At 40.2% G+C, this 13,384-nt stretch overlaps 1 protein-coding gene across 2 annotated transcripts; it reads left to right on the top strand.

The window, feature by feature from the left end:
* Positions 1-3,753: 3,753 nt before the first annotated feature.
* On the top strand, positions 3,754-10,640 carry pnrc1 (proline-rich nuclear receptor coactivator 1). 2 transcript variants are annotated; one of them, XM_068342332.1, is made up of 3 exons: positions 3,754-4,503; positions 7,139-7,597; positions 10,587-10,640. In XM_068342332.1, the coding sequence occupies exons 1-3, from the start codon at positions 4,177-4,179 to the stop codon at positions 10,623-10,625; spliced, it is 825 nt and encodes a 274-aa protein (XP_068198433.1). In that variant the 5' UTR covers positions 3,754-4,176; the 3' UTR covers positions 10,626-10,640. The 2 variants fall into 2 exon arrangements, with proteins under 2 accessions (XP_068198433.1, XP_068198434.1); XM_068342333.1 differs by lacking the exon at positions 10,587-10,640 and having other exon boundaries at positions 3,758-4,503; positions 7,139-9,694.
* The last annotated feature ends 2,744 nt before the right edge of the window (positions 10,641-13,384 follow it).

Raw genomic sequence — 13,384 nt, 5'->3', positions numbered from 1 at the left:
TACACAGGATAACGAAGATGATGAATTCAAAAATGGAACGTACTAGATGCATTAAATAAATTACTTTTTTTTCCATAAATGTGCTGCACAGCTCTGTTTAGTGTTTGGAGATGTGGATCCAAAGTTGTTTAAAAAAAATCCCCTGGACTTTTAGAAAGTTACTTGGAGATGATTCACCACTCATGGAAGAGGGTTCTTTAGTTCAGCTCTGGTGAACTAAATAAATTGTGTCACATACATTTTGATGAGAGGTGAATCATCTCCAAAGAACTTTCTAAAAGTCCAGTGCTTTGATTTAAACAACTTTGGATAAGTATGGGCTAGATGAATGAGAAGCTAACAGACAATATTTGGAGATGTGGTTGTAGAAATAATAAATACTGGACCGTAAAGCCCTAGTTTGAAAAGCAGAAAAAGCTCCATGAAGGGAGGTGGGATGTCAATCAAAATACATGTTTTAAAAAGTGGATGCTATGCCGAATCCCGAATTAAAAATTAAGAGCATTGACAATATTGTGAAGGTTTAGAAAAAGAGGACATAAACCAGACACCTCAGTCAAAGGCTGTGATTCAGCAGCAACTGAAACACTAAAATGAACCCAGTCCAAACCCAGACCTGCCAGGCAGAATTCAGACATTTAGTTGTGAAATGATTCTCCAGACCGCGGTGCACTGGCGTCGTGTCCGGAGTGTCCCCCGCCTCACGCCCTCAGTCAGCGGGCACAGGCTCCAGCTCCCCGCGACAGCGGATGAAGCGGTAGACAATGAATGAATGGATGATTCTCCAGAAAGTAGAAGTCACCCCGTGTGCAGTGACTGTCCGTGGGGGGGACAGAGGGCTGTGAGGACAGGAGGGACACAGGTCTGGACTCTCCATGCTCTGTCCAGCAGCTCTCGTTGCCCGTGGGTCAAAGCAGCCACGCTCGTACATGAATTCTTTGTCAAAATCAAATCTACTGTAACATTTTTAAACTTCATGTTTTGCTTTTATTGTGCATGCACAATATAAGAGATTCTCCTCCCTCTGGTAATGACTCCAAAAGGACTTTTTGTGTAACTTTTGATGAAGTAATGTGGGGCATGTTTCCACAGGTTTAAAGAAATGTATACGTTCAATGTATGGTGATGTATTTGTAATGAATGCTGCCTTCAATACCAACCTACCTGATTTTTTTGGTCATTTCTGAATAAAAGAGAGTGAGTGAAATATTCTCAGAGCTTCTGTTGGAGGACCCGGCTCTATTCTTTATAAACATGCATTCAAGTTGAAGTAATTGAAGTGGTTTTCCTGTAAAAAAGGCCCCAACTCTTCAGATAAAGTGTTTGGTAGTGTCGCTTCACACCATGATAGTTATCATGTTCCAGGTCACTGTTTTCTCCCACTCTGCCACTAAGAAGAAGGACCAGACAGCAGAGGACTTCATGATGGATATGCGTGCGAAGGAGCTGCTGAGCGGCGTCTTTGTGCCAGTAAGACTCTCCTGTCTGTTAAGCCTCTCTAGGCCAATAAGTGCACGCTGTATTTCTAACGTGATAAACACACATAAACAGCTTCAGCAAAAATGGAAACAGCGGTATTTTTCCACAGTAAGTGGACTTGTGCCATTTTTTAGGGGAGGGACAAGAAATGTACTAACTTTAAAATAAACACATCCAGACTGCGTCTCAGTGAAGTTTTTGGCTCAGACATCAACCACGACTGGAGGTCTAGGGTCTCCTCCCAAACAGCTTCTGCCCTACATTTACCTCAGAGACTTTTCTGCCTTTCTCTGTCAGCATATTGTCATGAACACTGAATCCAGAAGTCATCGGGGTTATCAGCCAGCAACAAACGAGTTTTTCTGAATTTAAGGCTGATACATGTTGTTCTTCTGAACTCCAGAACTCCATTCTTGTCCAACACACAGAACACATCAACGTGCTACACTGATATTCTGGCTGCCTGTTCATCTCTAGTCTCATTCTCTACTATTCTAATCAATTATGCAAAAATTACTTCTTGATGTATTGATGGATGAAAAAATGTGGAAAAGTGGAGTCGGTGCTAAAAAAAATTAAGATTTGAATTGTAAAGTAGATCTGGATGAAGCTGTGTGAGCTGGGTAGAGATACCCCCTCTCTCTACGGGTGTGACAAGGTGTGTTTTTGTCTTTCTGTTTATCTGGTCATTAGTCGATATTGTAGATTATCATATGCGATAATTTAATGTTTTAACTTTTGGACCTTTTGGAGAAGGAGTTGTCATTGCAGTAAGAACAGAGGTCATCCTGAGAAAGTGAATAAACCAGAAAGTCCAGTACGACTTTTTCTTTTTACATATTTGACATATCTAATGTGTTTTGTGTCCTGTTTTATTTGCAATCATATAAAACTGTAAGGTGTCACTGAGAGGACAAGCTCGCCACCCCCACAGACACTCCCTCGTTTCCCTTTACGGGAAACGAAGCTTCTGGAGGCTGGACTTAGTCAAGGCAAACGCAATACAGTCGAAAGATTCTAAACTAATCTACAAAATAACAGTCAACAGTTCAGCCTCGAACAGCTTCAGTGCACTTTAAATCTAATGATTGAGATTAATAACGTTCACGATCAGTGTGAACAAAAATATACCCTCATTATCGTTTCTTTGTTTATTCATACATTATAAATATTTGATCAGTTATTAAATGAGAATAATGTCATTGTATTACCTCACGGCACAAGCTTCACCATTTCAATCCTAATTCTAGTTATCAAGTTACATTCATTCATTCAAGTTAAATTTATTCTTTTTCTATACCCTCTTCAACTGTTGCGGGTAATGGGGTCGCTGTAGCCTATTCCAGCCGACCGGAGGCATGACGCAGGGTATACTCTAGGCGCAACGCCAGCAGAAAGAAATAATGAAAGAAATAATGAAAGAAATAAATGGTTATATTTATCCAGTGAAGTGTATTATAAAGATATTTTCCGTTTAACGTCACCAATTTGAGATTATTTTTAACCAAAATCGTCAAATTTTCAAATCCTGGTCAGAGACCTGTGGTGAGACACCAGCCTGCCGTGCTTCACCATGGATTGATCAATGACTCAACTAGCTGTGCTGGTAGCGATACAGTGAGACCATTATGCTAACTCTCTATATGTCGCTAATAAAATGTTCAATCACAAAAGGCACTAAGTGAGACACGCAGTTCTCCTGCCTCATGGTAGGGGGCGCTGGTAATCCCAGGGATTCTTCTTGGGTCTCCTCACCCGCAAAATAAGTGACAGCAAGCTCCAATCTACAGTCAGCCAGTTAAGTGCAGCCATTCATTTGTTTTCCGCTCGCCTTGTCTTACTATAAAAATGGAGGATTACATATCTAAACTCAATTTTTTTTTGGTGCTTTTGTTCAGAAGCTGCACATGGACTTCATTTAAACAAAGATGTAGGTACAACATAATGTCTTTTTAATCAAATGTGCTAATTTGTGTTACTTTGTATGTGTAAATAATTCTGCCATGAGACCTTAAAATAACCCACTCACTGTTGCTAATTAAATGGTGAATAAGATACACTGTAGGTTCATGTGTTTGTAAATCTGATTATGATGAAGTCAGTGCCCCCCCCCCAGCCATGAACCTCACCGCACCTCACTGGACGCCAGTGCACGTGGAGCCACAAACAGACAAAAGAGCACACACACTCACACCTGTGGGCAATTTGTGACAGGACAACTCACCTGAAGTTTATATTTTTGCAGGATGAAGACATTTATTATCATTTCCATGACCCATTTCATCCTTGATTTTTGAATGACAGTATTTGCATTTGTAAAACTGGAATATAAAGAAAATAACTTTTTTTTATTCCTTTCCTTGGACTAAATATTTTAAATGAACCGATTATTCTACAGACCGGATCGGTCATCGACGCTCAGGAGTTTTATTTTGAAATACCGGAAGTGGCCTCTTTCTTTGTCACAAGTACAATTCTTGTGTTTTACAACAGCCGACGCCATAATTGGGACATCCGCTGTTAGCAGCTACTGCTAGCCGTGGATGAGATACCGCACGTTTCCTCCGGAGTGTGAGTCCAGAACACGGGGAAACGTCTGCTGTTAGCGCTGGAGCTGCAGGAGAAGCTCAGCTAGCTGTTAGCCTCACGTCATCGAGAGGACCGGGGGTTCGTTCATGTCGTTAACGGCCCAGAGCGATGCTGCACGGACCGGTGCCTCAGACCGATGACACCGGCCCCGGTAAGGCGGTGAACGACAGCCTCACCTCGTCAGTAATTAGCCGTGATGGGGTGAACGCCGCGGGGCAGCAACCGCTCAAGAAGGGAGGGAAGAAGCTGCGGCCGGCGGCGGCGCTGCATCAGCAGAAACACCCCCGGAACACCCCCACCGGCCGGCCGCTCGACCACAACAACAACACAGCGGCTCCTCCTGCGAACAGACCCGCAGCTCAGGCCGGGGCTGACCGCCATCCCGGGACGCAGGCCCCGCTGACCCTCCGCCCCAGGCCAGGGGCCAAGATAGAGGTGCGTTCACTTCCGGGGCAACGTGTACCGCGATCCGCTTGGGAAAAGGGTTTTAATCAACCAGGTAAAAGGGTTTTAATTAACCAGGTAAAAGGGTTTTAATTAACCAGGTAAAAGGGTTTTAATCAACCAGGTAAAAGGGTTTTTATTAACCAGGTAAAAGGTTTTTAATTAAACAGGTAAAAGGTTTTTAATCAACCAGGTAAAAGGTTTTTAATTAAACAGGTAAAAGGTTTTTAATCAACCAGGTAAAAGGTTTTTAATTAACCAGGTAAAAGGTTTTTAATTGACCAGGTAAAAGGTTTTTAATTAACCAGGTAAAAGGTTTTTAATTAACCAGGTAAAAGGTTTTTAATTGACCAGGTAGTGACGTCTGGTGACATAAAGAGACTTTTTAAAACGAATTCACATACCTTAAAGTTTAACAATCCAACCAACTTCATTATTAATGGATGTGAGATTGTCTCAGCGCGTCTTCACCTTTAGAGAGCTATGGCTGCTTCACGCACTGGTTTTGATTACTTCTCATTAGGTGAACAAAAAAGTTTTTGTTCTGACGAACAATTTTTAAAAATTGATATAATGTTGTCTTCACCATTGATGTCTTAATACCATCAGATATGAAGCCAAAACACAAAAATGGAAATATGTATAAAATATTAAAGGTACTGCAGGTGGTAGTAATATTGAGACAAAATGGCTGTTTAAAACTTAAATCATTTTAAATGATCAAAACCAATAAAACAGTTTATATATATATTTACATATAATGTGTGTATGTATGTATATATATATATATATATATATATATATATATATATATGTGTGTGTGTGTATGGCAATTATCTGTGTTTGCAGATAACTGCCATACAGGTAATTACTATCTGTCCTCTCTTTGGTTTTTATCAGCTAAAATATAATCACCGTTTATTTGTACTAATATAATAAAGAATGATAGCCGTGTACATTACTATACCATGTATTTGTGTTTAGACCATCCAGCTGTATGGACTGAGGCAGGTTATTAGCTCGGTGCAGTGGGTGATGAGGCACAAACATATTTACTAGTCTTCTGGTTTTAAGCGTTTTGCTAGGATATCAACAAATTGCTTCCCACAAGTTATCATTCAGTATCTGATGTTATTAGACTGGTAGGAAACTAAAGTATCAACAACAATCCAACGCTAAAGGCGTGTGTTTTTGGTGGGATATTATTACTATTATAGCTAAAGCACTAACTAAGAAAGCCCTAAGAAAGCACACTATCTAGGGTGTGCTTTCTTAATTTCCCTTCGGGGATCAAATCAGTATATAACTTTTTTTTTTTTTTTATAGTAAACCATTTTGCTGCACCTCTCATATGTTTGCTGGTTTTATTTTTCAGCATCAACGTCGTCTCTGTGAAAGTCCAATGGAAATCCTTTCTAACAGGCATTGTGCCATTGTGTGTTTGCTATAACCATGTCACCATTGATGGGTGATGTGATTCATTGATTATCTTGTTACCTTGACAGCTGTAGGCAGGAGTGAGTAGTGGACTTTTGTCATCTGGGTCAGATCTCCTGTAGGTGTTCCTGGTCTGCAGTAGTTCGCTCCCATCAGACGTGGTCTGAGCAGGACAACTGGACAGAACCTAGTTTCACAGGGCTCTTTGATGAAAAATGAAATAAAGGTTAACCTCTGTCAGATACTACAGAAGTACTACTGCAGCACCGCTGACGGAAAATTAAAGTGATGGTGACGGGTATTTATAATGTTATGTCTTATTTGTTTGCATATGTGTGTTCGTGACAAAGTTTATTTACATTTCCTCTTGTACCGGAGGCTTTAGAACTGACGCATTTACTAATCCTTGTTATGAAGAATCAAAAGTAATCAGGGCAAACAAGGAAGCTGATGTAACCAGTGTAGCTTTCATTACTCTGAAACATACTTTATTTTGCAGGAATTGTTTTTATTTCAATGTCCTAATCATTGATCAGTGACCTTTGACAACTGTTGTTGGATGTGTAGTCTGTTGTGTAGAAGTACTCTAAGAAAAGCATGTCTAGAGTGATTCGTGCCTGGTAATTGCTGCTTATTCCTGTCTGGTAGAACTAAGAACATTTCACCATCCATTTGAAAGTCCGATTGGTTGGTCAGTCTTATTGAAAATCATGGGGGTGTTGCAAAAATTCTTACCTCATTAAATAATCTCTGGAGCTTTCCAACACACCTCATGGTCTTCATCAGTGGATGAAGTCTCATCAGTTTTCATCTGGTGATAAAGGTTTGGGTTAACAGTTTGTGTGACTCTTTGAAAAGTCATGAGCTTGTTTGATCAGCATGAAGACGGTGACTTGTCCAGTGAAAAAATAATTATGTGTATTATAATTATTTTTAAAAAATTACTTATTATTATTTAAAACTATTCAATAATAATAATAATAATAAAAAATTATAGTAATTATTATTTAAGAAAAATAATTAATATTTTTTAAATGAATGTTTTTTAATAACAAAAATTGACTTGTCCAGTAAAAAAATAATTACAAGTGTTATAATGTTCTGCATTGTCCCTGACAAATAAACTTATGGATAAATAGATTCCAGATGATGCTAAATGGACTGATGACAGTATGTTTCTGTTTCTTAGCTGCTGACATCTAAAAGTGGCAGATTGGATAGAGGGACCATGCAGACAGGCGGCCAATCTACTCGCAACTTGCTCAAACACAACCAGATGGCCCACAACACAAACTCGCCGGGCCGCAAGGTCAAGCAGGTCCAGACCCCGGGTGCCACTCACTCCACAAAGAAGAAGGGCAACGCCAACCCAAACAACGGCACGTCCCAGCACCAACCACCACTGCGAAGGAAGAAGAAACCACTCCATGCCTCCAACAGTGTGAAGACGGCCAGCCCCCTGCCCACTGACGCTGCGACTGAATACCTCAACGATGGTGACAAAGTGTATGCTGGCGCTAAATTCAGTGAGCCGCCGTCACCCAGTGTCTTACCTAAACCGCCCAGCCACTGGATGGGAGAGAACGAGCCTCAGCCCAGCCACCAAAGCCGAGAGGAAATGACCTGCCACTTGAAGTTGCTGCTGAAGGTGCAGGAAAACTCCTGACCAGTCTGGAGTTTCAGTGGGGGCTCATCTGGCCCACGTGTCACTAACAACCAATGCCAGCAGTTGTTAAATTACTATAAATTTGAACAGAATTTGGCCTTCCACACTGCAATACAATTTAGGGCATTTTTATTATCTGTTGTATAATTTCCCATAATCCAATGTGCTGCTTGCCTTTGTGAACATTTTGAGGTGTTGTGTTGTTGCTGGAAGACTGTGTGCTCAGATGTTCTGCCTTTTGTCGGCAGAGGAAATTCTACCTTTTGTGATTGTGAGAAACGGTTTTAGTGGGAGGATGAGCTCAGCTCCGAACTCCAGCAGCAGCACAATCAGAGTCTGGTGTTCAGTGTGTCAGTTATTATGGTACTTTTTTCACTTTTGAAAAGGCAGTCTTGTGTTAAATGACTTTTTAAAGAGTTTGTGTAAATGTACATAGTATATTGTGAACATATATTTGTGTATATTTTTCCGCGTTGTTTTAACTGAGATTCTAGTTTTGTTACTGAGGTTTTTTAAGTCCACTGCTAACTGAAGCACTTTGTTCCAGCCCCTTCAGTGTGAGGCACCGAGGACAAATGAAAGACTTTCCTCACTGATCTGCACTGAAAAGTCAAAATCAGGAAGGGGAGACTAACTAACTTTGTTCCAAAGCTTGACCAGCCACTTTGATGAATTCACCAGCCAGCTTAAAGCTCAGGAGAGAACTTACGGATCCTGGTTGGTTTCCCTTCAAAATGGCTTGTATAGCAGACAAGAGTCGAGCCGAGGTCAGATCTCACCAGCTGGCGACCAAAGTGCTTTCCTTTCCCTTCCGGGAACAAAGCCGGTGGAGAACCGAGGGTTGAATCAGGGACTGTGAGGTCGTTGAAGTCTCAGCAAACTGAAGATGACAATGTGAAAGGTCTCACAAGCAGCTGCTGCAGAAAGCCAGTGTATTGTATCGAGACTGAGTGCATTTTCTGTTTTGACTGTATTGCACTGATATGGAGCACATTCACATGAAGCCAGTTCATTTTATAACGGCATCTTCATCTCTGTTTTGGTCGTCTGTACAAGCTAACCAGGTGTCACGAAGCACACTTGTCCAGAACGGCACCTACAGTGGGTAAATCTGAGATCATGCTTCGTGTTTTATTATCGACCAGGAGAATCTTGCCCAGAACGTTGCCAGAATCCTGCCCAGCCTCGGTTCGGCAGCACATGGTGTAGTAAAATTAAGAAGACAATCTTCTTTCGCTTCTAACTTTTTTTGTGATCAGTGATTTTAAATGTAAGTTCATGTTTTGTAAAGCTGAAAGTTGATCAGAATGTCATTTAAAGATTTCACTTTCTTTTGTAGCTTTATTCCTTATCAGATAAATCAGTACCAGCGCATATAATTATGTCGTATTTATTAGTCCTGATGTGATGACTCCGTTATCAGGCAGTAGTGAGGTGTTAAAGCAGCTCAGACCAACGCTGTGGGGTTTTTTTACCATCGAGCTCCTGTTTGAGGAGCTGAGCTTCTAGACTGAAGAGAGATGAAGCATTCAGGGGTCCCAGTGAGGGTGGGCATCATGACCAAAACAGTGTGAACGTGTTGGTGTAGACGCACTCTGGTTTTACACAGAACACGTGTTTTAATGTTGGATGGCTTCATGTGGCTGTAGTCTCACTGTGTGTCATGTGTTTTAAATACGACTCGTTTTCACACAGCTTCATTTCAGAGTACTTCCTCTTTACGTTGTCATTTATCCAGGATACTTTATTGCATGTTCATGTTCACAAAGAATATATGTGCAGAGTTTGGCACAGACAACCTTGTGATTACAGTATGGATGTTTGGTTTCATTTTATCAGAATGGTTTGTTGGGATGCAGGCAGCTGCTTGACTTCTGTGACGTCACACGAAAAGGAAATTGTACCACTGTAGCAAAAACTGCCCGTTTTATTGTAGTGTTCTCCAAATATGTCATTCCACCTGTTAGGAAGTGTTTAGAAATGACATCCCCATGTCACAATTTGAAGCACGATGTTTATTTTATGAAGCGTTTCATATCTAAATTAAAATTGATATTAAAGTATTGGTGACCCCTATTACATTCTGCTTCTTTGTTCATTACATGAGAAGACAAGTTGGTTTATGTCTGTTATTAAAGGTGTTGAAACAAAACAGTTGAGTATCATACAGAGATAAGTGGTCAGTTTTCTCTCCCAAGTGAGGAAAAGAGTTTACAAAACTAACTGAAGAATATATTTGGCCTGATATTTATACATGGATATAATTACAGAACATTTTAATGTGAAGTTATGTAGTCTTCTCCCAGAGTTCTCGTGTATCAACCGTTCAATCATTGATTTATATAAACACCTTTATGAGGCACTGGGACTTGTCCGCATGTCAGGTGGAGATCTTTTCGGTTTTAAATGAGAAATATTTTAGCTTGTATTGTTATTAATTCCTCTTCATTTTTACTGGACAGAATAGCTACATCTTGATGGAGATGGACGTGAAAACTGGACTCTGCTGTCGTTTCCAATGTGATGGAACAGATAAATTAATTGCGTTAAGCCACTTCTTAACTTCTATCCCAAATCATCGTCACACATTCACACCTGATAAATGTCCAGGAGTAAATGTGTCTGGAGCATTTTCTCAGCGTCAGCTCCGGTAATGAGGGAGTTGTGGTGCTCTTTCTGACGTTATCTCACCTGTCAAAGTTATGTTGTGTTTAGGGGGTGCAGGATATTATGCGTTCCTTTTTTTAATGTGTCATTTGTGTGTCAGGCTGTTTTAGCTGTGTTCCAAGCTCTTAGTGGAGATGAGAATAATGTTAACATCAATTTGTCTCTGTTGTTGCAACATACATCCCACCAAACCGACCAGAGAACCCACAGCTATCAGTTGTTGTTAATACAGCTAATAAGTATTGATAGATGTAGTATTAATAGATGATTTATGCTGTTGTTTTGTGTGTTTACTTTTTTAAAGATTCATCATTTTTGTCCAGAACGGGATGCCAGAGTTTAAATAGTGGGACGATGTAGAAAGAAGTAATCATCATCATTGAAGGAGGACGTATTCAAACGAGTTAAGTAGAGGGGTTAATATCACACTCTGCAATCAAAAATGTATATAAGTTAATGCATCAAATATTTTCATCCACATTTGCTTTAAAATGTGGATGAAAAAAAAGATTTAGTTGTCATTTTAACACCTATATCTATGATTATTATCTTGATGAAAGATGATGAAACCCGATGTGATCTGTCTACAGCTCAAGAGTGAGAATCAGGAAGTGGCTTCTTCGTAAAGGAAGGACATGCAGCACTTAATCAGGAACAAGCAGGAAGAGGAGAGAAGAGACGCGATGGTTGAATTAAGATGGATTTAGAAGTGGGCTTTCATTGTGATGCTGGCGTCTCATTTGACTTAGTTTGTGGAGAAGGAAACATAATGTGCTTGATCAACAGAAACATTACAAACGTGATGTCATTAATATGTTAATTTCATTTTATGACCTAACTTCGTCCTTGTGAGGCGGTCATGCAGACTTCCATTACCTTCTATTACCATGGAGGGGTTTTTCTACAAGAAATCTCAACAAGAAGTCAAGATGGCATTTGTGTGAGTTTGATGGAAGATGATAAAATTCTCAGGCGGACCCAGTTATGGAAGCAGACCGGATTTTTCACTCTCTTTAATGTAGAAAGAAGGGACCCTAGTTCATGTTTCTGTAAGAAGTTAAATCTAACTGGTAAACTGACCATGCTTTGCCATTTTAATCAGATAGTTACTGAATACCGATGAAGGACTGATGATGAACACGATTCCAAACAGAGTAGGGAAGCAATGCACTCTGAATCCTTTCTCTTGTGCTCACGCTGACACCAGTGGTCATTTTCATTGCACTTTCATTTCACTCTCAGTTTCTCTCTCATCTTCTCTGCAGCAGCTACCAGACTTTTTACTTATCAGACATAGAGATGCAGACAGATTGCCTTGTAGAAATGCGATTGATGGTCTGAATAACTGACAGTACAGCATGGGTGTTCAGTGCGTCAGGAAACAACTTGATGGAGCTGATTACACTCACACAGACTGAAAATGTCAAAGACAAATCCAGCAGACTGTTCTCTGGTTCTAAAGAAGGTCAGAGCTAAGGATGCTGGTCATTACATCTGTCAGCAGGACAGATCTGACCACAGACAAGGTCAAGATGCTCATGTGATTGTCATTACCAGTGATTGTTCACGTCAGTTTTCAGGTCAGATGGTTCCTCAGCACATCACTGTATTAGTTCTGACGACATTTGTGAAATTAACTCTCAAAGTTTCCATCTTCTCCAGTGGCTGAAGATGTGGATACTAATGAGGTCAAATGAAACCGTTCCGTGTCACCATCTGGACAACACACACACTCACAGGACGTAATGATAAGTCGTGCTCTGCCTCTCTGCACTTTCTGACTTCTGATAAAATCCACCAGTCAAGGTTTTTGTTTCTGAAGCGTGCAGCGAACCAAGTCGAGCCGTTTCCCTTCAATCTGCAGCCATCAGCTGAGAAAAATATGTTGAGCTCTTATCTCAGACTGACATGAATAATGACCCTAAATTATGCCTTAAAGTTAAAGTGAAGCACTGACACAGTACAGCACTGTTTGGAAGAGTTCCCAGAGAAAGAAAAGCAAACATTTTAAGAAGGTTGCATTTGCAGACAAATGCAACCTTCTGTATTTGTCAAGGGACTGATTGTCCAGTCACTGTTCTTCAGAAACTACTTTATGTTTGATGTTCTTTACAACTTGTCCTAAGGGTAGGGGAATGTGCAATAAAAAGAAAAATTAGATGATGAATCTGGAATACAGTCAGAGGTCAGCGACCGCAATTAAACTACGGTCGAGTATTTTAAAACATTTTTGAGAGACGAGGAACATGAAGTTCTCAGCACGAGACATCAGCCATGACGCCATTACTGTTAAGGTTGTTCCAGAAGATTATATTTTCTACGCCTCAGCAATATGAAAAACAACAATTAATTCCAGGAAATAAAAACAAAATAATTGTTTCTCTCACACTAACAAGTTATATAATATCATTTTTATTTTTGTTATTTTTGTTTTTGTATTTTTGTGTTGCTTCATGTCATATTTACTTGTGTTTTACTGTTGGGTCTTATCAGTGGTTCTTTGCACCATTTTCTTTCATATACTCATAGGGTTTCATCTGTGTCGTGTCCTTTTTGCTCATGTTGTGCTGTTTCCTGACAGGTTCAGAGTAAAAATGCTGAATATAATGCGGTGATCTACTTGGTAGTGAAGGTGTCCTCCAATGACGCCAACAACCTCTATGCTGACATGTTCTTTTTCAGAAGTTATTATTGTAAAGAACTCCTTTTAGTTGAGGTGTAATAATTTAACAAGCAGAAAAAAGTAAAAAAGGGGAAGTCATATTTTCAGTGATGGATACGTTAATTGAATGTAAACTATTCTTTCTTTTTTTAAACTGATTTCATAAGTTTTGATTTTTCTCATTTTATACTTTTTCCATTGTTATTTCTGTTTTTGCTTGATGTGCAATAACTTGATTGTGCAATTCTTCCTACTGTCATGTGAATTTCCTGGGGGCGGCAGTGGCTCAGTGGTAGAATGGGCAGTCGAGCAGGTCGTCCATTGTTCTGAGATCGGCGGTTCGGTTCCCGCTCCCGCCCAGAAAAACACCCGCAGTGTGAGCTGTCAGTGGGAGGAGTCTGCTCACCTTTGCAGCACTGCCGAAGCGCCCTTGAGCAAGG

Source organism: Antennarius striatus, chromosome 19, assembly GCF_040054535.1.
Source record: "Antennarius striatus isolate MH-2024 chromosome 19, ASM4005453v1, whole genome shotgun sequence".
Classification (NCBI taxonomy): Eukaryota; Metazoa; Chordata; class Actinopteri; order Lophiiformes; family Antennariidae; genus Antennarius; species Antennarius striatus.
This window is presented reverse-complemented; position numbering and strand designations above follow the sequence as displayed.

Coding starts and splice junctions, on each gene's coding strand:
- pnrc1 (XM_068342332.1), top strand. CDS start 4,177: ATGCTGCACGGACCGGTGCCTCAGACCGATGACACCGGCCCCGGTAAG. Junction 4,504..7,138: donor GGCCAGGGGCCAAGATAGAG/GTGCGTTCACTT, acceptor TCTGTTTCTTAG/CTGCTGACATCTAAAAGTGG. Junction 7,598..10,586: donor ACTTGAAGTTGCTGCTGAAG/GTGCAGGAAAAC, acceptor ACTTTTTTAAAG/ATTCATCATTTTTGTCCAGA.